Source organism: Acinonyx jubatus, chromosome D1 (genome assembly GCF_027475565.1).
Source record: "Acinonyx jubatus isolate Ajub_Pintada_27869175 chromosome D1, VMU_Ajub_asm_v1.0, whole genome shotgun sequence".
Lineage (NCBI taxonomy): Eukaryota > Metazoa > Chordata > Mammalia > Carnivora > Felidae > Acinonyx > Acinonyx jubatus.
This window is the reverse complement of record NC_069390.1, coordinates 29,134,956-29,157,555: the sequence shown is the minus strand read 5'-3', so window position 1 is coordinate 29,157,555 and position 22,600 is coordinate 29,134,956. Positions and strand designations below refer to the sequence as shown.

General features: G+C 33.4%; 1 protein-coding gene across 6 annotated transcripts in view; it reads left to right on the top strand.

The window, feature by feature from the left end:
* The window catches only part of ELP4 (elongator acetyltransferase complex subunit 4), a 243,507-nt gene that overhangs the window by 29,804 nt on the left and 191,103 nt on the right, over positions 1–22,600 (top strand). For all 6 annotated transcript variants that reach the window (XR_008290413.1, XM_053203337.1, XM_015066910.3 and 3 more), the window contains exon 3: positions 182–303. Coding sequence is in view for 5 of the 6 variants with exons in the window: in XM_053203337.1 (XP_053059312.1) it covers positions 182–303 (122 nt within the window). In the remaining variant the exon portion in view is untranslated. The remainder of the gene's footprint in view (positions 1–181; positions 304–22,600) is intronic.

Here is a 22,600-nt window from a genome sequence, read left to right as displayed (position 1 = left end):
AAAAGGACTCACTTCTCATTGACCACCTAGATAAATAAGTTTCTTAGTCTATCTAACTGTACTTTAGGAAGACAGTTATTACCCCACCTCATATACTTGTTTTAAGGAGAAAAATTACAAGAATGTCTGAGTATGCTTTCTATATGATAGGATTCTGACTATATTTTTTTCTTTTTTACAGAAGAGGATAAATATAATATTTATTCTTCTTTGCTCTTCAAGTATTTCCTGGCAGAAGGAATCATCAATGGGCATACTTTGTTGGTTGCATCTGCAAAAGAAGACCCGGCTGATATTTTACAGGTATAGGATATACTATTCAATATTTCATTTTGAACATTTCATGAAAAAATATTACTTATATATATGTAAACAAAATATATGTTTGTATATATACAAACTGTATTTAAATCCATTAATGGGAACATACATATATTTTATTCTCTTAAAATTTATTTGAACATGTAGTTTCATTTAAAAAAATTTTTTTAATGTTTATTTATTTTTGAGACAGAGAGAGACAGAACATGAGCAGGGAGGGGCAGAGAGAGAGGGAAACACAGAATCTGAAGCAGGCCCAGGCTCTGAGCTGTCAGCACAGAGCCCGACACAGGGCTTGAACTCACAAACCATGAGATCATGACCTGAGCCGAAGTTGGTTGCTCAACCAACTGAGCCACCCAGGTGCCCCCCCCTTTTTTTTTTATTAAATTTTCTTTTTATGTTTGTTTATTTTTGAGACAGAAACACATGTAGTTTCATTTTTAAATTAATGTTCTCAGACAATTTTTTAACTTAAAATTGATATTGGCAGTGGGAAAAATAATAATAAGCTACTCAAAACTGAAATACATAAAATTATTGCTATACTATAGTCATGAAAATAAGAGAACTCTGTAAAAAGTTAGGTAAAGAAAAACAACAGCAGAATATTATCGGATATTAAATACCAGTATCCTAAAGATGTAAATCAGAAGAAAGATACAGAAATTAGAAGTACTCATTTATTGGGTGCCTCGGTGGCTCAGTCAGTTAAGTGGGCGATTTTGACTCAGGTCATGATCTCACTGTTCGTGAGTTCAAGCCCCATGCCGGGCTGTGTGCTGACAGCTCAGAGCCTAGAGCCTGTTTCAGATTCTGCGTCTCCCTCTCTCTCTGCTCCTCCTCCACTCAAGCTCTGTCTCTGTTTCTCTCTCAAAATAAACAGTAAAAAATTAAAAAAAAAAAAAAAACCTAGGAAAAAAGTACTCATCTATTAATATTATTTTGCTTTGAAAATAACAGAAATTATTCTTTTCCAAGAAACAAGTAATAAAATAAGATATGTGGTCAATGTACTATATCTTTTTAAAACCAAAGCACACTTTAAAATTCAAAGAGGACAATATATATATGCCCAGGACAATATATATATATATATATATTTCATATATATTTCATATGTATTTCATACATATTTCATATATCTTTTATATTTCTTTCATTTTTTAATATGTAATAATAAAATAGTTGGATTTAAAAGAATAATATGCCATTCTCATTTTTGTATTAAAAAATTATAAAAAATACTGTTTTTAACCTGCATACCCTTAATGTGGTCTAGTTAGTTTTCACAAGTTTAGAATAGACTGAATTAAAAATTTATGCCTATACAAATTGTAATTATTTATAATCTTCATAACACCAACATGTAGACAAAGTTTGTAGTGTATCGCTGAGAAGAACAAATGAACTATTTAAAATGAGAAGTTGAGTAACATAGATAAGTAGGTTTTCCTACATAATATTCAGTCAGGATTTCAGTGTTCCCAACTCTATTAGAGTTATATAAGAGTCATTTGTATTAAACAGTCCGAAAATGAATGACCAAAATGAAGGTATTAATAGCATTTAGAGATACACCATGGGTCAGTGTTGGGGGGGGGGGGGGATGGGGAGGTAGAGTGGGGAATGCTGTAATTGCTTAGTTTTAATTTTATGATGTATGCTTGGGAATTTCTGGAACCTATAACCAAGACAAATATTGCTGGTACAAGAAAAGGGAAAAGAAAATCTTAGAGACCATAATTATCTTAAAACTGTGTATAACTAAAAGACAAGTAAAGGATAAAAAGCCCCATCAGCTGCCTAAGATATATTATATAACCACCCAGCAATTTATCCATCATCCTTTGAAAACATATTCATGCCTATTGTAGTCAAAGCTCCTTCAGGAAGTCAGCATTAAGATGTAATGTTGAAAAATTACACCCCTTAGAAAATCCTATAGAACAATATACATGATGTTGTTAAAGCTTTTAAAAACACATTGGTAAGTATTTTTCAGTTAACTTTTTTTATCTAAGAGAATGTTCGTAATCATCTCAAATACAGTGATAAGTATTCTCTGAAATTTTTCTATGGGATGTTTTGTAAAATAGCAAAAATTAGATTTTTAAGTTAAAATATTTGTGTTTATCAGTAGGTAGGCTGATTTTTTTTAGAAATAAAAAATATATTCACACACGTACATACATAATTTCTTTAGAACTTGAAAATGCTGCATTTTTCTATTATATACTGTGCATAATTTTAAACAATATATGTTAATATTTATAATGTGATTTTCAGAAGTAAAATTAAATGCTATTTCTTAATATACTAAGGTGAGTGTTAAAGCTTAATTCAAATACTTTTAGTGACGACATGCCTGTATTGATTATATTCATGCAGGAAGAGATGTCTAATATCTAGAACAAAGGGTTAATTCCTGACTTATGGCATTAACTTTTTGAGTTATATCTTTTATACATTATGTACTATCCAAAATCTACTACAGTTAGATTAAAGAGGGAGGCTAGGATGATTTTAGGAGCTTAAATGTTTTACTTTTTAATATGTATTCAAGATAAGTAATGGTTATAGGCAGGAATATTGATAACTTATCTTGATGTTTACTAAAGGTTTACAGAACATATTTTTTAACATTAAACATACTAATAAGCAAATAGTCCATATTTAAAATCATTTATTATGAAAGTACCCATATCTAATATAGACAAAGTCTTTCATAATTGAAAATGAATTACCTTATATTAACCCATGAATCCTGGAATAAGTAACAGTTTATTTAAAATAAACCATATCAGGGGCACCTAGGTGGCTCAGTTGGTTAAGCATCTGACTCTTGATTTCAGCTCAGTTCAGGATCTCATGGTTCCCAGGTTTGAGCCCCGTGTCAGGCTCTACATTGACAGCATGGAGCCTATTTGGGATTCTCTGTCTCCCTTTCTTTCGCACCTCCCTGTTTGAGCACTTGCACATGTGCTCTCTCTCAAAATAACTTTAATAAAAAATAAATTGGGGCTCCTGGGTGGCTCAGTCGGTTAAGCATCTGACTTCAGCTCAGGTCATGATCTCGTGGTTCGTGAGTTCCAGCCTCATGTCGGGCTCTGTGCTGACAGCTCAGAGCCTGGAGCCTGTTTCGGATTCTGTGTCTCCCTCTCTCTCTGTTCCTCCCCCCTTCCTCTCTCTCTCTCTCTCTTTCTCTCTCAAAAAAAAAAAAAAAAAAAAAAAAAAACATTAAAAAAATTAAAAAGAAAATAAACTATGTCATATTAGATGAATTAATATAGCAACAAAATATTTAGTATTGAAGTATGAAAATTTAGACTAATATCTTCAGAATTCTTTTTTTCTGCACTTTAAATCTGTAAGTAAAAATCAGAATATCTCAATAATTTAGAGAATTTTTACATATCCCAAATATTAGTCTGTTACCCAAATAATGAACTCATTTATTAAGATCTTATTTATTGTACCTTGTATCTTTTGCTTTGTTTTTTGTTTGTTTGTTTTTTTAAGTTTATTGATTTATTTTGGGAGAGAGAGCAAGCAGCGTGGGGGCAGAGAGAGAGAGAGAGAGAGACAGAGAGAGAATCCCAAGCAGGTTCCATGCTGTCAGTGCAGAGCCTGACATGGGGCTTGAACTCATGAACCATGAGATCATGACCTGAGCTGAAATGAAGAGTCAGAGGCTTAACCAACTGAGCCACCCAGGTGCCCCTGGTTTTTTGGTTTTGATTGAGAAAAGATATATTAATTGATTTAGAATTTGGGGCACCTGGTGCCTGAGTGGCTCAGTTGGTTAAGCATCTGACTTTGGCTCAGGTCATGATCTCACAGTTCGTGGGTTCAAACCCTGCATTGGGTTCTGTGCTGACAGCTCAGAGCCTGGAGCCTGCTTCAGATTCTGTGTCTCCCTCTCTCTCTGTCCCTCCCCTGTTCGTGATCGCTCACTCATTCTCTCACGTATGCGCGCAAAAATGAGTAAACATTAAAAAAAAATTAAAAAAAAAAGAATTTGGGGCCCCTGGGTGGCTCAGTTGGTTAAGTGTCTGACTCTAGATTTCAGCTCAGGTCATGATCTCATAGTTCATGAGTTCGAGCCCCACTTCACGATGACAGCGTGAGGTCTGGTTGAGATTCTTTCTCCCTCTCTCCCTGCCCCTCCCCCATGCACGTTCCCTCTCTCTCTCTCTCTCTCTCTCTCTCTCTCTCTCTCTCTCGAAAATAAATAAATAACTTTAAAAGAAAAACAGTTAGATGAAATAGTATTATTTGTTAAACAGTAAGTTGGAATTACCATTAAAAAGGTTTCCTTTCCTTGTGTCAATTTGGTGTTAAGTCTATATTTAACATCCATCTCTCATTAACTGATCATGGAGCAAGATTTAGAAGTCTGAATCCAGTGAGTGGTTAGTTGTTTGCTTTTAGTACATTATTGTACAGGCTGGGCTTTCTGAGTAAATAGAATAGAAAAATATTTCAGATCCGACTTTTCTTTCCTTATTCCGTCAAAAATTGGGATAGCTGTAAGAATAAAGTAAAAAAAAGTACCCCTTGATTGGCCATATACACTACTGAACATTTTTTTATTATACTTATCTTCAGAGTTGTAGTTTTATAATGTTCAGAACAAAAGTAATATGTGATGTTATATATAATTAAAAAAATTTTTTTGGCCCTTCTGTCATTGTACTTTGTAAACTTTATGCATGCTCAATATCTTATAAATAACATATCTTCGCACACATTTTTACTTTTTCTAGCCTGTATAATATGTGTTTTATTTCCTATCAAAAGTATTTTATTACTGTGTATCTTCTGTTCATAGTATAAATACACATAAATGAAGAGCCCTTTAAAGGCAGAGCTATAATCAGAATATGTTCCCTTCATTTCTTTGTCTTTGATTTGTTCAGAAAACTACCATGTTATCTATATGCTTTTCAGTGCTTACAACTCTGAAGAGCTAGTTGAGCCAGAAATTTGCTGTTTGACCCCAGGGATTTTTTTCCCCCTAGCTACTTGTGAGAGCTTATTTAAAATTCTAAGTTCTCCCCTGGCAGCCACAGTTAGAGCTTCTTTGGCAAACTAAAAAGACTAAGAAAAATCATGCAAAGGCTCAGTACTGCTTCCAGTGACCTACATTTGTAGCCAGCTTTTAAAAGATGGCATGTGCCTTATTTTCCAACAAAAAAATGAAAGATAAGATCAAAGAATAAAGGAGAATAAACCCACCTCTCTGTCACTAGCCAGTAAAAACCATTTCTGATACAACATTAAATTAAACACAAAGTTCACTTTGATATTTATGTGTCACCAACATAAGAAAGGAAATTTGCATGCAGAAAAGTAGCCTAAGTCATACAGCAAAAATGCCATATTCTTGGATAGGATATTTATCCTCAGAAGGTGAAATACATTTGGGATATGAGCTTAGATTTTAATTTCTGTGATGCTACTTAACTAGCTGCAGGACTTTGCACAAGTCACTTAACCCTTCACATTAAGATAGAGATAGTTCCCTGGTTACCTTATTCTGGAATGCCAAATTAAAAATGAAATATCAGGAGTTTTGCTTTCAAAATCTTAAAGAACTTCCTCCAGGCCTCACATTTACTTTTAAAAATTTTATTTTGAACTCCTAAAAAATATGGTTGTGGATACTTCATGGTTATTGTCATGCCTAAATGTTAAAATCTTAGAACCATTATATAGTACTTTCCATTCTTTGAAAAGAAGCCACACAAAGTGAGAATTAGGAATATTAAAAATAGAGTTCATTTGTCCTCTGAATACTTTTTCTGAAAACATAGAAGAGAAAGTATTTAATCCTTTTAGAAGGGATAAATGACTTCAAATTCTGAAAACCAAAGCCATTGAAACTTGAAAAAAAATACTCATCAGCTCCCCCAAATTAACATGTTGCCCCATGAAATAAAATGTTAAAAGATCCCATGAAAGGAGAAAGGCAGCGCATCTTCAAGGGTCATAGATTAAATAGATGGTCTTTGAAGATTTATTATGCACAAAGGGATAACTTTACTGTGTGAAAACCCCAAAGAGGACAGAGCTATCTCTCCAGCTAATGTTGGGATGATTCTTTCAGTGGCCAGTGTTTCCTTCCTAAAATTTTGTTTTGTTCATCAGAAACCAACAGGCAGTTGCAGAAAGTGACCTTAGTACAGCACAGCCATCTTTTTGTATTATGTCATATTAGTGAAATCAGAGGCATTTGAAATGCACTTACCACTTTTTATAAAAGTTTTTTACAGTTCGTGTGTGTGTATGTGTGTGTGTCTAAGTCTGTGCTAGATTTCGAAAACAGGTGGATGGTATTAAAGACTTAAATTGGAAGGAGAAAAGAGATCTGAGACTATGAAGCATCTTACCTTTATACTTCTTAAAACAGATTATAACAGGGTACTATAGAATTTTAAAAACCTATTTTGTGCATTTATCCTGTTGCCTCTACTTTTCAGTACTCAATGAGCAGAAAGAGAATCATTTTGTTCTATTAACACCAAGTGTATAACACAAAATAATGTTCAAATTTAATCAAAATAAAGTGATATCCAGTGTCATTTAGTGCATCGCAATGTACTAAGGATTTTTGTGACATCTTCCCTAAACCGGGTTCATTTTGGAAAAATAAAAGAATATGTCATCAAACAAATAAAACCAGTCCCATGTGTGCTCCTGAGCTGGGAATATAACTGATCTGGACCTCTTAAATAAAGATAATGCCTGATTCCATTATTAATTGTGAGATATCTTTGACAGCAGATATCCCCGAAATTTTAGAATATTTCTTTACAACCTTGTAAAAATTCTATGACTTCAATTTAATAAATAATTATGTTAAGATTACTGTCACTATCTTAACTTTTACAATAACTATAAATATTTAATTATATCAGGTTTTCAGAAATTACTTTATGTTCAATAAGGACACTTCATACTTACAGGAATTATATAGAAATCCTTTTCAGCATAAGAATCCTTCTATAACTCAAGTAATTATTGCATAATCTGTTTACTTAGTATAGATTTTCATACATCATTTATTTTAAGAAAACAGGTTAATACATACCCTTATATAGTAAGCATTTACTAAAGGGAATTATTGCACATCGTCTCATTAATTAAACCTGTTAAAATCAATGATTAAGTGAAGAGTTTGATCTAGTTTTTAAAACATTTCACAAAATGTATTTTAATCAAGGTATTACAAGGACAGCATCATTTACCATTCATTTTCTTTCTGTAACTAGGGATATAGATATAAAGATATAGTAATACACACCCACACACACACATATATATATACATCCCACACACAAAATATATACATAATATGTATACACACACACACACACACACACACGCAGAAAGTCACATGTTTTTAATAATGCTAGTTACCTAATTAGTAGCTCTATTCACTTTAACTTATATTATCTCTCTCAGCATGAGTTTTGTTGATTATTCACTTTAACTTATATTATCTCTCTCAGTATGAGCCAGATTAAACATTGATAGCATTTGCTATATGAACTTTATTTTGTAAAGGAACTCAAAAAGGAAAACTCCAATTTTTATGGCTAGAAATATTAATAGATAGCAACAGTGTACCCTTGTCTCTCTATAAACAAAAACATGGAATTTTTATTTATTTTATTTACTTAAGTTTTTTTTTCTTAAGAAGCTTGTGAACTAAGGAGAATGTTTTGAAGGAATATGTATTATAGCTTTTACATTTTGATATATGAAATATATAAATTCTGTATCTAAGTTGATATATTGAAGAAAATTGATAAAATTATCCTAGACCTCATAGAGACTTGTTCCTAACAGCTTAACAGTTTTGATTTTTATATATGTTAGAAAATAATTGTGGAAGCCAATAATACCACAATGCCAAAAAATACATTTAAAGGGAAATGCATTTCCGTTTAAAGTTTTTTTAAGTGAGTGCCTTGGTCAAGACTTGGAGTGCTGTTGATATTCACAGGCACATTGCTAGGACCTGAATCAAGAATTTAAAGTTGCCTGTACTTCATTTTCCTAACCTCACTGCTAAATAGCAGTAGAACTCAGGGATTAATTACATGTCTGAATTGCTTCGAAATCCTTCTATGACTGGAGCTCTTAAAAATGTGATGGTTTAAAAGGTAATATTTTGAAATAATTAGATTATCATTTGCATTTAAAGAAAGTATTATTTTTTTTTTACTGACTTTACCCTTTCCCTTTACTTCTGAATACTTCTGATGTAGACTTCCATTTCCTTTTCTTCATGTTATCCTTCTCCTTCCCTCTATCTTAGTGAAGAAAATTGAGTTTTTCCAATCTTCTCAATATAGTTCTTGTTTATATGTGAAAGAGAAATGTGATAAGGATCTGTGGAAAAGCATTGAGAACACTACTCTTAACCTAGTGGTTTCATTTTCTGTTTTTCAATTCATGTAATTGATGCAGTTGTCAAATTAAAAGCATCATTTTTGTCAGTAGCTTAATTTGCAAGTTTAGTTAAAATAATATTTGTATATTAATGTGAAAGTATTTTTCACCTTTTCTTCTTGTAATATCAGTAATTGTTCCCTCTTTATATACAACAGAAAATATATATATATATAAATTGCACCAAGATGTTCCCTGTACTGAATTTGATTTGAAATATGGATGGAAATAATTCACTAAATACTAATCTTAAAATCCATGAGTTTAAAAACATTTTTCATATAGCATCAGCTATATACCTACAGGCCTTTGACTTACTCCATGCAATCTACATTTCTGAATGCTTTTAACAATTAAAGTAACCTCTCCCGTATTTTTAAATATTGAAACGGAGATAATGTGGAGAACTCATCTTTACTAGATGGATACTCAGCCTGGATATTTAGAGTACTGTTGTATTCAGATGATGATAATCAGTCAATAATATCTTTGAATTTGTTTCTCTTTCTAACTTTCAGAAAATAAATGTTCCCCAACTCCCCCGAAATCAACAAAGTAATATACTTACTGATACAATATAATATACTTACTGATACATGGATAATGCTTAAGTAGTATTAATTATACAGTTACCAAAACCTGCAAGGATCAAAAGATTTTATTTTTAAGAAGGATTTCTCATGCTGCATGGATTATGTTGCTACATAATAGCTCAGTAGTACTTCTGCTGAATTGTAAAATAGCTTAGAGAGGAGTATGATGCCCATAGTTGGTGTAATGCATTGGTAATTAAGAGGGTGGGAGGTTAAGCTTCATTAACTGCTGAGGGATTGTATCTTGGGTTTTATTATGCCCTAGAGAACATAAAAAGTGAGAAGGGTCAAACTGTTGGAATCAGATTTTGCTTGTGCATCTGCCAAAACAAAGACCACAAAATAATATACCAGTAAGCACAGAATGGCATGAATTGAAAAGGGAAGAAATATATTTACAGCATCTTATGGCTAAGGATAAATGTTTCTGCTGAAAAAAAAAATAAATACCCCTAATTACTGGAGTATATTTTGGTATTGGAAGTTTATAATAATTTGGTTTCATATAAGTTTTTGTTAAAGTAGAATAAGCAGTTGTTTTTGTCCAAAGGTAGTGCCGATTTCTTTATTCGTGTTAATTTTCCAACATGATTCATCTGATTAAGAGAGAGAAATTTTATACTTTTCATTCCTATCTTCTGTGTAGACCATACGAAGCTTGCTTTTCATTTTTACTTATTCCTGATCCTTGCTACCAAATGTATGGTCACTGTACGCACCGTACTCTATAAAAGAACCAAAAATCTGATATTCTTTCTTTTAAGAAACAAGAGTATAACAATCATGAAACGTGTTCTGTTGGTGCTCTGAGTGAGAAATCAAAGACTGGTGATTCAAAAGCATAGGGGAGAATCTTGATCTTTGATTACAGCTGTAATCATTGAATATTTAAGAGCTTATTCTTAGCATTCTCTTGTAAGACAGATTTTATCAAAACATTAAATAAACTTTTTGTTTGATTAGATATAGACACTGCAACAAATAGTGTAGATTATAGCAGTCATCATCTCTGATAGGGTCAAGGAATCACCATGAGCAGGTTAGGTGATGGCATACTTCAAAAAAAAAAATTTAGGGCTTACAAATGTAACAACATACTAAATACAAACTCTTACAGAACAAATTTCAGAATATTGGAAGATTAAAAAACATCTGAATAATCGGGGCACCTGGCTGGCTCAGTCTGTGGAGCATATGACTCTTAATCTTAGGGTCATGAGTTCAAGCCCCACATTGGGTGTAGAGCTAACTTAAAATAAATCGTTTTTTTCCCCCAAATATTGGTTTTGGTATATGTTTAAATAATTCAGTTTTCATTTGAATTCTGAATATCAGTATTGAAACCAGTAAGACCAAATTTTTATATAATGGATTTTTTTGTCAGAGGATTATATAGGATGATCTAACACTATTACCTTAGACTTGAGTTCTTGAGTTCACCACACGTAAAAACCACACAACTCTTAATTTGCGTTGACCAGTTTTTTTATTTTCTGCTATTTTTGTTCAGATTTCTGGCTAAAAGAATGATGCAAATACTGAAGAGTTACCAAGTGTTCACATAGTTCTAGCTAGGTAAATTACTAGCATGACTTTTTCACACCATGTTGTGTTAAAAGTTTTTTATATATTGTTGGAAGGCTTAAAAATGGAGATGCTAGGCACCTGGGTGGCTCAGTCAGTTAAGTGTCTGACTTCAGCTCAGGTCATGATCTCACAGTTCGTGAGTTCGAGCCCTGCATGGGGCTCTATGCTGACAGCCTGCAGTCTGCTTCAGATTCTGTGTCTCCTCTCTCTCTGCCCCTCCCCCACTTGTATGCTCTCTCTGTCTCTCTCTCTCTCTCAATCTCTCTCTCTCTCAAAAATAAACATTAAATTTTTTTTTCAAAAAAATGGAGAGGCTAAAGGAATTTTGGCCCACTTACTAAAGAAATAACCATATTTTATCAAATCTGAGATGCCACTGACCACAAGATGCATCACTTATATGTACCACTGAGACAAAAACACTGCCAAATAAACTTAAACAGAATGTGTTCTTTTAACTTAGGGTTTCTATTTAATTATTTTCAAGTTTTCTTAGACTTTTTTAAAAATCATATCACACTTGTAGCTAAAAAAGATAAGCAAAATGTAACTTACTCATAAAACTTCACATTCATATTACTATAATGAATTACTTTCTTCTTTATAGTCATTGGCCATTACCAGTTTTTCACATCATACTGTTTTCTGTGTCATCAAGAACACTGGTGATTTCTTATTAAATGCTCCTCTTTTTTTCCCACATTTTATTCTAAAACAATGCCATCCATCAGATGACTTTCCCAACAAGTATCAAAGGAGGTTTTCTGGAAAACCAGGATTCATATTCTTTTTTAATTGAGTTATGTATGGATTCTTGGCTGAAACATCAAAAAATTACATTTGTCCACTTACACACTAAGAATAACAACCAAGTTCATACATACGCAGACAATGATGACTTTCTGTTTGATATAATATCAATTGTAAAATGTACCCCAATTTCATAAATAATGACATATGAAAAAAAACCAGAATCAATGAAATGCAGTAAATGTATGCTTCAATTTTAAACCTGAGCTTTGATGTATTGGAATTACCCACTTCTCAGAACTGTCACAAATCTTAATTGTCCTTGTTTACCCTAGTGCCACCAATTTAAAAATAATCCCCACTTAAAAAAAAATTAATATTTATTTATTTTTGAGAGAGAGTGGGAGAGAGACACGGAATCTGAAGCAGGCTTCAGGTTCCTCACTGTCAGCACAGAGCCCGATGCCAGGCCCAAACCCATGAACTACAAGATCATGACCTGAGAGGAAGTTGGATACTTAACCCACTGAGCCACTCAGGTGCCCCAATCTCCATTTTCAATGTGTTGATGTTTTCTTGGGAATACTTCTGTGTCCCTATGAAGTTGGAACTTAACCTATGCTTCTTAAAATGTATTTCTTACCATGTATTTCACTCAGAAGTATCATGCATTCACAAGTGTTACCTTGCTCATTTGGGAAATATTCTACCAGGAGGAGAAATAATGTTAAGGAAAAAAAGAACATTCTCTCTATGTGGTTAAAAGATACTAAAGCTGATAAATCAGGAACTGGACCTTTGGTAGATGTTTTTATGGAGTTTGAAATTTTTTCTAATTTTTGTGAAATACTAACAATAAAATAAGGGGAAATAATCCAGTAATCAAGTTCTTCTAAGGAAGTGCTTTTATCCTTTAAAAAGTATACCTTATTATACTGCAAGAAAATTAAGGAAATTTGCCTTTATTTATAAAATACATTTTTTTCCTCAAGAACTCTTCCACTGCATCTGGGATTGGATACATATATATACACATTTGAATTTAAAATTTTGAGAGATATACTTTATTACAAAAAAATAACACAGATGGTAGCCCAAAATTTAAACAATAATAGAATACTATTTGACAATTAAAAACAGAGGGAAATTCTGCCATTTGTGACAATGTAGATAAATCTTGTGAGCATTATGCTAAGTGAAATAAGTCAGAGAGACAAATCATGCATGATCTTAGCTATATGTGGAATCTAAGAAACCAAACTCCTAAAAATAGAGAACAGATTGGTGGTTGCAAGAGGTGAGGGTGGGGGAAATGGGTGACTGTGGACAAAAGGTACAAATTTTCAATTATACGATAAGTAAATCATGGGGATGTAATGTACAGCGTGGTGACTAGAGTTAACAATACTGTAATGTATATTGGAAAGTTGCCAAGAGAGATTTTAAAATTCTCATCACAAGGAAAAAAGAAAACATAGTAAGTGAGGTGATGGATGTTAACTAAACTTATAGTCATCATTTTATATTATATACATACATGAAATCATTATTTTGTACACATGAAACTAATTCAATGTTATATGTCGGTTCTATTGCAATAAAACTGGGGGGAAATTGCTCCATGCTCAGTGTGGAGCCCGACATGGGCCTTGATCTCACAACTGTGAGATCATGGCCTGAGCCTAAATCAAGAGCCAGATGCTTAGCCAGCAGAGTCACCCAGGCACCCAAGTAGCTCCTTTTTAACATTTTGAAGAATCTCTGTTTTCCATAGTGACTGTACCAATTTACATTTCCACCAGCAATGCACAGTGGTTCCTTTTTCTCTACATCCTTACCAACTTTTATCTCTTGTGTTTTTGATGACAGTCATTCTCACAGATGTGTAAAATAAAATAAACCTTTTATTTTCCGGTTGATAGAAGATATATATGTCTTCATTTTATTATTAACATATTACTAATTTTTTTATTTTTATAATTTCTACCTCTTTATTGGATTCTTTTTTTAATGGCTAAATTATATCTTCAAATACTTTTTTTAGAAAAGGTTTGTGGTAGGTAAGCTTTAAATATTATATGCTTTTTAAAAAATGAGTATAGTTTGTACTTAATAGACGATTTTCCTCATGAAGAATTATAGGTTCAACATCAGTTTTCCTCATACTTTAAAGACCTTGTTCCCGTTGTTTTCTGAAATCCAGGGTTGTTGAGATATCTGCTACCCATCTATTTCTTTTTCTTTTCCTTTTTCTTTTTTTTAATGTTTATTTATTTTTGAGACAGAGAGAGACAGAGCGTGAGCATGGGAGGGACAGAGAGAGGGAGACACAGAATCTGAAAAAGGTTACAGGCTCTGAGCTGTCAGCACAGAGCCCGATGCAGGGCTCGAACCCATGAACTGTGAGATCATGACCTGAGCTGAAGTCAGACACTTAACCAACTAAGCCACCTAGGCAGCCCCCCATCTATTTCTTTTTCATTTATGAGTAATATGTTTTCCCCCATTTTAAAGCTTGCAGGCTTTTACTTTTAACCCCCAAGTTGTGAAAGGGCATAACAATATTTTTAATGGGTCTTTTTTCCATTCAACTAGTTTAATTCTTCATACATTTCTCCAATTTGTAAAACTATGTCATCTCCATAGCTGTTTAAAAACTTTGATATTTTTCAATTAAATTTTGATTATGTAAGTAATTCACAACTAGTATATATTCTCTTTTCTACAAGTTACATCACAAATAAAGCTCAACTCATATGCCCCAAATTTCATTTAAACCCCTTCTCTCTCTCTCAAAGCAGTTAACTACTGTTAGGGGATTGGTGTGAATTCTTCCAAACAAAAACTACTACATATGTAATAAAATATACCAGTTTTATGTACAATTTGAGTAAATAGGATAAATGTATACATGGCGTAACCACCACAGTCATACACAGAACATTCCATTCCCTCAGAAATGTGCCTATTCGTACCGCTCTCCTCTTCCTACCACTTGGCCCCTGGTAGCCTCTAATCTGTTTACCATCTCTATGGTTTGCCTTTTCTAGAATTTCATATGTATGGAATCATGTGGTATATAATATTTTGTATCTGGCTTCTTTCACTTAACATAATGTTTTTCAGATTAACCATGTTTCTATGTGTATCAATAGAGTTGATTCCTTTCACTGCTTTTATTAGCCATTCACTAGTATCATGATGGACATTTGAGTGGTTTTCACTTTTTGACTATTAAATGAGGTTGCTATGAATATCCACGTATACATCTCTATATGGACATATGTTGTTATTTCTCTTGGGTAAATACCCAGGAGATGAATTGCTGGGTCATATTGAAAGTGAATGTTCAATTCTTAAAGAAATTTCCAAACTCTTTTCTAAAACAGCTGTGCAATTTTGCATTCCTACCAGAAATGTATAAGATTTCTAATTACCTCTTTCCTTTTTAACATTTGGTGTTATCACTATTTAAATTTTATTTGAACAATTCTAGTCTGCACATAGTGATATTTCATTATGCTTTTAATTTGCTTTTTGCTGATCACTAATGGTGTTGAGCATCTTTTCATGTGTTTGTTTGCCATCCATGTATCTTTTAATGAAGTGTCTGTTCGGTTCTTGTCCTATTTAATTATATTTCATCATTGATTTATATTCTGGATACGAGTCCTTTATCAGTTATGTGTGTGGCAAATATTTTTTCTGGATACAAGTCCTTTATCAGATATGTGTGTGGCAAATATTTTTTCCCAATCTGTGGCTTGACTCTTTGTTTTCTTAGCAGTGTCTTTTGAAAAGCGTTATGTATTACTTTTACCAAGTCTGATGCCTCAGTTTTTTATTTTATATTTCATGCTATATTTTTGTCCTGTTTAAGAAATATTTGCAAACTTTTTTTTAAAGGGCTAAATAGTAAATATTTTTGGCTTTGCAGGCCAAATGATCTGTATTGTAACTACTTGATTCTGCTGTTGTAACAATAAAGCAGCTGTAGATAATTCTTTAGCAAATTCCAGTGAAATTTATTTACAAAAACAGGTATCTGATTGTATTTGGCCCACAGGCCATAGTTTGTTGATCCCTAGTATACTCCCAAGTCACTAAGGTTTTCTCCTTTCTTGTTTCCTAAGAATTTGTTGTCATCCTTTCTCTATTGAATTACCTTGGTGCTTACGTAGAAAATCAATTAAATAAATATGTGTGTCTCCCTCTCAACGTTATTTTCTGTTCCATTGACCCATGTGTATGTCTTATATGGACTTCATCATTCTGTTTTTATAATGTCTTCAAATCAGGTATGTTTAAGTCCTCCAACTTTCTTCTTTTGCAAAATTGTTTTGTCTATTTTACAGCTTTTGTGCTTCCATATTAATTCTAAATTGAACTTGTTATTTTACCTGAAAAAGTTGACTAGAATTGTTCTTTTTCTTCCCCAGTTATTTTTTCCCTCAGTCCTTTGTTTTTGATAGTTTCTGTTGCTATCTTCAAATTCAATAATCTATGATTTGTTCACATCATCTCTCTATATTGTTATGAACTTAATTTCTTTTGTTCATTTTATGTTATTTTAATGAAGTTTTTGTTTTTAAAGAGTTTGTAACCACTGCTAAGATAAATTATACTTTCATTTCTATCAAGTAAATTTTATTGGATATCCAAATGTACAAGTTACTACTTTTTAAGCAAAGGATACAGCAGTACTAAAGCTTGGAGGTAGAAATCTCAGGACTTCCAAGTCAGCACACAATGCCCATTTTGTAAATAATTTGAAAAAAATTCAAAGGGTAGTCATATCTTCTTTGTGAGCAATTTGAAGAGTTAACTGTGAGTTCTATGAATACATTCTGTTAGGATCAAAGAGAAGTTAACTAGTCTTGAATGAATGAAAAAATAATTGTAGAGAAAGCAAGGAGCGGGAGGACCTGAGAGAAAAGGAGAAAAGAATGAAAGAAGATAGCCTGATTGAGTATACTTTGAGCTTGACATGCAGTTGAAATTCAGATAGAATATCCAGATGCAGTTAAAACTTTAGACGCAGAAACTGGGGAATAATTGAAAATAGAGATTTGCTAGCCATCATTTCTTTCTCCGTCAGACGTTTGTTGAATGCCTACTCTGTGCCAGAAACTATGTTATGGACTGAATGTTTATGTCCTACCCCTCAAATTTATGTCCTTCTAGCCTAATAACCTCAAAAGTTATCCCATCATCAACTATAAGTTTAAAATCTCATTTGTCATCTAAATCAGGTATGGATGTGATTTGAGGTGTGGTCCATTCTGAGGCAAAATTCTCCTCTGGCTATGAACCTGTGAATCTGTTAAACCGGACAAATTATGGGCTTCTAAATACAATATAGAACAGGCATAGGATAGACATTCTCACTCCAAAAGAGAGAAATCGGAAGGGAGGAAGGAGTGATGGATTCTAAGCAAGTCCAAAATTTAGCAAGGCAAATTCCATTAGATCTTAAGGCCTGTGAATAAACGTCTTTGGTTCCATTCTCTGCCTCGTAGGCCCACTGGAGTGGCAGCATCACACCCCTTCAGCTGGGCGGGACACCACCCCCATGGCTCTGCTGGGCTCCAGTCTTGCCTTTTGAAACCCAGCTGGAGGCAGCCATGTCTCCCAGGCTTGTGTCTCTGGGCCTGTGGTAGAAGTGGCAGCCTTGATCATCTCTGAATCACCTTTGGGTTCTTTCTACTTTTTATTTTCCACCCCCCAGGATAGCTTGTGTTTGAAACCAAATTGCACCATGGTCAAGACTGTAAAATCCAAGTCCAACTGCCTTCCTTAATTCCATTCTTCTTTGTCTCTAGTTCAAACTGGCAGTGTCTATGCTGGTATAATATCTGTATTCCTGGCTTCTGCTGAGATGACTGGTTAAGTCCATGAGTCACACCCACGATCTCTTTATCAGCCATACATTTAGTGTTCTCTTTAGAACAAGCTTTTTCATTTCTTTGCAATGTGACTAGGTGGAGAATTTTCCAAATCTTCGAGTTCTGGTTCTTTTGGCTTAACAATTCCTTGCCTAATTCATTTCTCTCATTTTGCATTTTACTAGAAGCAGTCAGAAGGAACCAAATGATGCTTTCAAAACTTTGTTTAGAAACCTTATCTGCTAAATACTCAATTTTATTGCTCAAAGTCCTGCCTTGGCAGAAAACTAGAACACAGCTCAGCCAAATTTTTTGCTGCTATATAACAAGAAGTGCCTGTTTTGCAGTTTGCAGTAATATGTTCCTTAGTTCCGTCAGAGACTTACTGGAATCTCCCTTAACATGCATCTCAAAATTCTTTCAGCCTTTACCCAATACCCAATTTCAAAGCCACTTCAACATTTTTAGGTATTTGTTACTATAGTACCTCATTTATTTTGGTACCAAAATCTATCTTAGTAAAGTTTGGGCTACCATAACAGAACACCATAGACTAAGATTGTTTAAACTGTGGAAATTTGTTTTCTTACAGCTCTGTAGGCTGGGCCAATTTAGTTCCTGGGGAGGACTCTTCCCAGCTTATAGGTGACTCTTAATGTGTTCAAGCGTCATCTCCCAAGAGTCCTCCGTTCTTGTACTCCAGATGGACTGCTTGCTCTCTAGGCAGTCCTACACAGGTGTTTTCTGGCACTTTCGTTCATCATCCTAAGAGTTGCTCTGACTTTGTTGCTGGTAGAGTACGTCCTCTAATAAGTTGAAAGTGAATGGAGATAGAGGTGTGTGAGGTGGTAGAGATTTTTAAACTTTGAATGTCTGAACTTGTCTTAATTTCACCCTTAAATTTAACATTACTTTGGTTAAATATAGAATAGTAGGCTGAAAATAACTTTCCCTCTGAAAAGTCCAAAGCCTAGAAGCTTTTTCAGATACTTTCTTTTTTTCCCTCTTGTTCTGAAATATCAGAATTATATGCTTTGGTGTATGTCTATTTTCATTCATAGTTTTAGTACTCAGGATTTTAAATCTGTAATCTCCCACTTTTCATTTCTGGAAATTTCTCTTAGATTATTTCTTGGATATTTTCCTCTGTTGTCTCTGTTTCTCTCAAATATCCTTTTATGGTGTCAACCTCCTGGACTAATTCTCTAAATATTTTTTTTATCTCTTATTTTTTATCTTTTTAAGAGACTGAGTGATAGAATAAGACTGTCCATTACGAATCCTTGCTCTGCCATTTACTGTCTTTGTGACCTTCAACAAGTTATTTAAATTTTATGCTCCAGTGTCTTCATCTATAAAATGGTCTTAATAATAGTGCATACTTCTTAAGATTGTTTAGGGATTAAATATGTTAATTGTATAAAGTGCTTAGAATAGTACCTGGCAGTTGGAAAGCACTTTAACACATGTTAGCTGCTATGTTTTGTTGTGGTTTTTTAAAATTATCATTACTGTCATAATTATCATCATTGTTCCTTTATTCTTAAAGATTTGATCAACTTGATATTCTTGAACTTCTGGTCCTTTTTTTTTTTAAATCTCCTATTATACTTTTAATTTCTAGAAGCTCAGGTTTTTCTGACTGTTTCCTTTTACTGAAGTGTTTTATTTTTTACATACCATCTCATATAATAGATATTACTTTCTCATTCCTTTTGAAGTTTTTTTCTGTTTCTGCCATTGTTTCTATTTGGCTTAGTGTTTCAATTCCATATTAGATGCTTTATTCAAATATCTGGTAATTCTTGGTTGTCTTTTAATATTAAAGAGTGAGGGACTGGAAGGCTAGTTGGAAGTACTGTGTATTGGGGCACATAACTTGTGGTGTGATAGGTTTACTGTAAATTTAGCTAGTGGTATCTCTCTAAAGACCTTTTCCCTTAATTTTGTCAGTTTCTCCAGGGAGGATTCCTCTAATCTCCTGATCTCTTACCTATTCTGCTTAAGGATGACTTCTAGCCTTGTGAGAGCCTAGCAGTGGGAGCCAACTGTGTACATGTATTGGGGATGGGGGTTATCTCACCCTTCTGTATGAAGACTTTCAATAAGTTAGCCTGTCTTCAATATGATGTCTCACCTGTGCCCTCTATTGTGTTCCTACTGCCAAAGTTTGTCTGATTTGACCCCTCCATTTCTCTTACACAGTGGGGGGAGGAGTAGTATCCTGGCTTTTAGTAGAAAATAGGGGATCTGAGGGGTCTTACTTTTTCTTTTAAAGATTTTCAAGCAGTGCTTCTGCTTTGACACAAAAGTATTTCTCCTTACTTCCTGAAATTACTTGTCTCTTCTACAAGTATGACAGTTGTTAAAATTTGTTAAGGGCAAGTAGTAGAAACTGTGGTGTTTATGTTTGTTATATTATTCTTTATTATTTTCTATGTGTTTTATATATCCCATAGAAAAAATAATAATTTGAGACGCTAAAAGTTAAAGTTACAAACAACGTTTATCGTAGCATTCTCAGACTGCAAACAACCTAAAGATCCAACCGTGGGGAAATGATAAACAGGATTTTAATTAAGCCATATAATATATAGTCATTGAAAATCTTATTTTTGAAATGTGGGAATGGTCACAATACCATATTAAAATGTAGAATCCAAATAATATACATTATCATATGTATAACAGGCAATATACATTTTGTTACATATATACATATATATATGTAAAAAAAAGATTGGAGGGAAATACTCGAATATGTTGAGTTATTATTCCTGGATGGTAGGTTAGTAGGTGATTGTTCGCTTTTTTAATATGTTTCAGTATTTTATAATTTTCTTTGTTGAACATTTACCACTTTTAAAATCAATTGCTGTCCAATAAATACTGATTTTAGAAGGATAATTGGGTACTTTTTTTTTTCATGGTGAAGAGATATTTCTTTTTTTAAAGATTTTATTTTAATTCCAGTTAGTAAACATATAGTGTTATATTAGTTTCAGTTGTATGATAGAGCGATTCAACAATTCCATACATCACCCAGTGCTCATCACAAGTGCACTCCTTAAACCCCATCACCTATTTAACCTATCCCCTGGGGTAAAAATATAGTGAAAAAATACTGTTAAAAGTTTTTGTAAGTGACATAAGATAAGGGAGAGTGCAGGAAGGACAAGGAAGCCTATTACTGGAAAATAAAACAATCTCCTGGTTTTAATTAAAAAAAATTTTTTGTTTAACATTTATTCATTTTCGAGAGACAGTGAGAAACAGTGTGAGCAGGAGAGGGGTAGAGAAAGCCCGAGACACAGAATCTGAAGCAGACTCCAGGCTCTGAACTGTCAGCACAGATCCCGACGTGGGGCTCGAACTCACAAACTGTGAAATCATGACCTGAGCCAAAGTCAGACGCTCAACCAACTGAGCCACCCAGGCTCCCACCTGGTTTTAATTTCAAAAAATTAAGTTATGATGGTTCTTTAAAATCCTAGTTGATATAAGTGTGAAGTGTGCAACTGACAGTTACAAAACCTCACAGTAAATAATTTGAATTGTTAGATGAATAAATAAATAATTTTTTCCACTTTCTAGACCTGCACTAGCCAATAAAATTTTCTGTGATGTCAGAAATGTTCTCTACCTGCACCACCCAGTAGAGTAGCTATTAGACGTATGTGTCTATTAAGCATTTGAAATATGGCAGTTGAGGCACTGAATTTATCATTTTGTTTAATTTTAATTAGTAAAAAATTAGCCACATGTGGATAGGGGCAAGTATATTTAATAACAGAATTGTAGACCAGTGGTTTTGTAAATAATTCTATGTCTTAGTATCTGATTAATAAAACTAATTTAGATGTTTGGACTGATATCTAGTATTTTTTTAACACAGAAAAAGACAATTGAGGAAAAACAAATTTTAGATAATTATACATGTCTAAAATAAATAGATTTTGTAAGGTAGACATAAATTCATTAAATTTAAATTTTTATACTATCTTATTTAAATTTTGCTTTATTCCTCATTTCAGAAATAAAAATAGTGGTTCTTTACCCTGAGGATAGGATTGTGGAGCAGGAGTAAGGGTTAAGAATATCAGAATCTTCAAACTTTGTTTTTTAATGTTTATTTATTTTGAGAAAGAAAACAGTGCACATACACATGGCTCATGGAGGGGCAGAAGGAAAGGAGAGGGAGAATCCTTAGCAGGCTCTGTGCTGTCAGCAGGGAGCCCGAAGTGGGGCTGGATCTCACAAACCTTGAGAACATGACCTGAGCTGAAATCAAGAATTGGATGCTTAGGGCACCAGGGTGGCTCAGTTGGTTGGGCATCTGACTTCAGCTCAGGTCATGATCTCACAGTTTGTGCGTTCGAGCCCTGTGTCCGTCTCTGTGCTGACAGCTCGGAGCCTGGAGCCTACTCCGGATTCTGTCTCCCTTTCTCTCTGCCCCTTCCCTGCTCACACTCTGTCTCTCTCAAAAATAAATGAACATTAAAAAAAAAAAAAAGAATTTGACACTTAATCAATTGAGCTATCCTGGTGCCCCCAAACTTTTTTTTTTAACATTACAGATTTTATCTTTTCCCCACAAGACAATAAAAAATGTAGATGGAATTAAATTATCTTTGAGAATGGATAAAGCCAGGAAAATAATTGAGAACCAATCATTTAAAATAATTTACTTTAAAATAATTTATAATTTATAAACTTAATCTAGGTGTAAAAGGATGCCCATCAACCCATATATGGTAAGAAGACAGTTTTTATATGTTTGAAATGTTCTAAACAGAATTTTCAATTAGTTCTCTTAAAGCAAGGTTATGGATATTTATATCCCTACTTTATCTCTGTTTGAAATTTTCCCAAAGGTTACTTTAGAATTATTGAATATGGGTTTTATGGTTAAGATGTCAGGATACTAAATTTATATCATAGATTCTCCTATATTACCAAACAAAAAGTAATTTAAAATACTCCAAAAAATCAGTTATACTG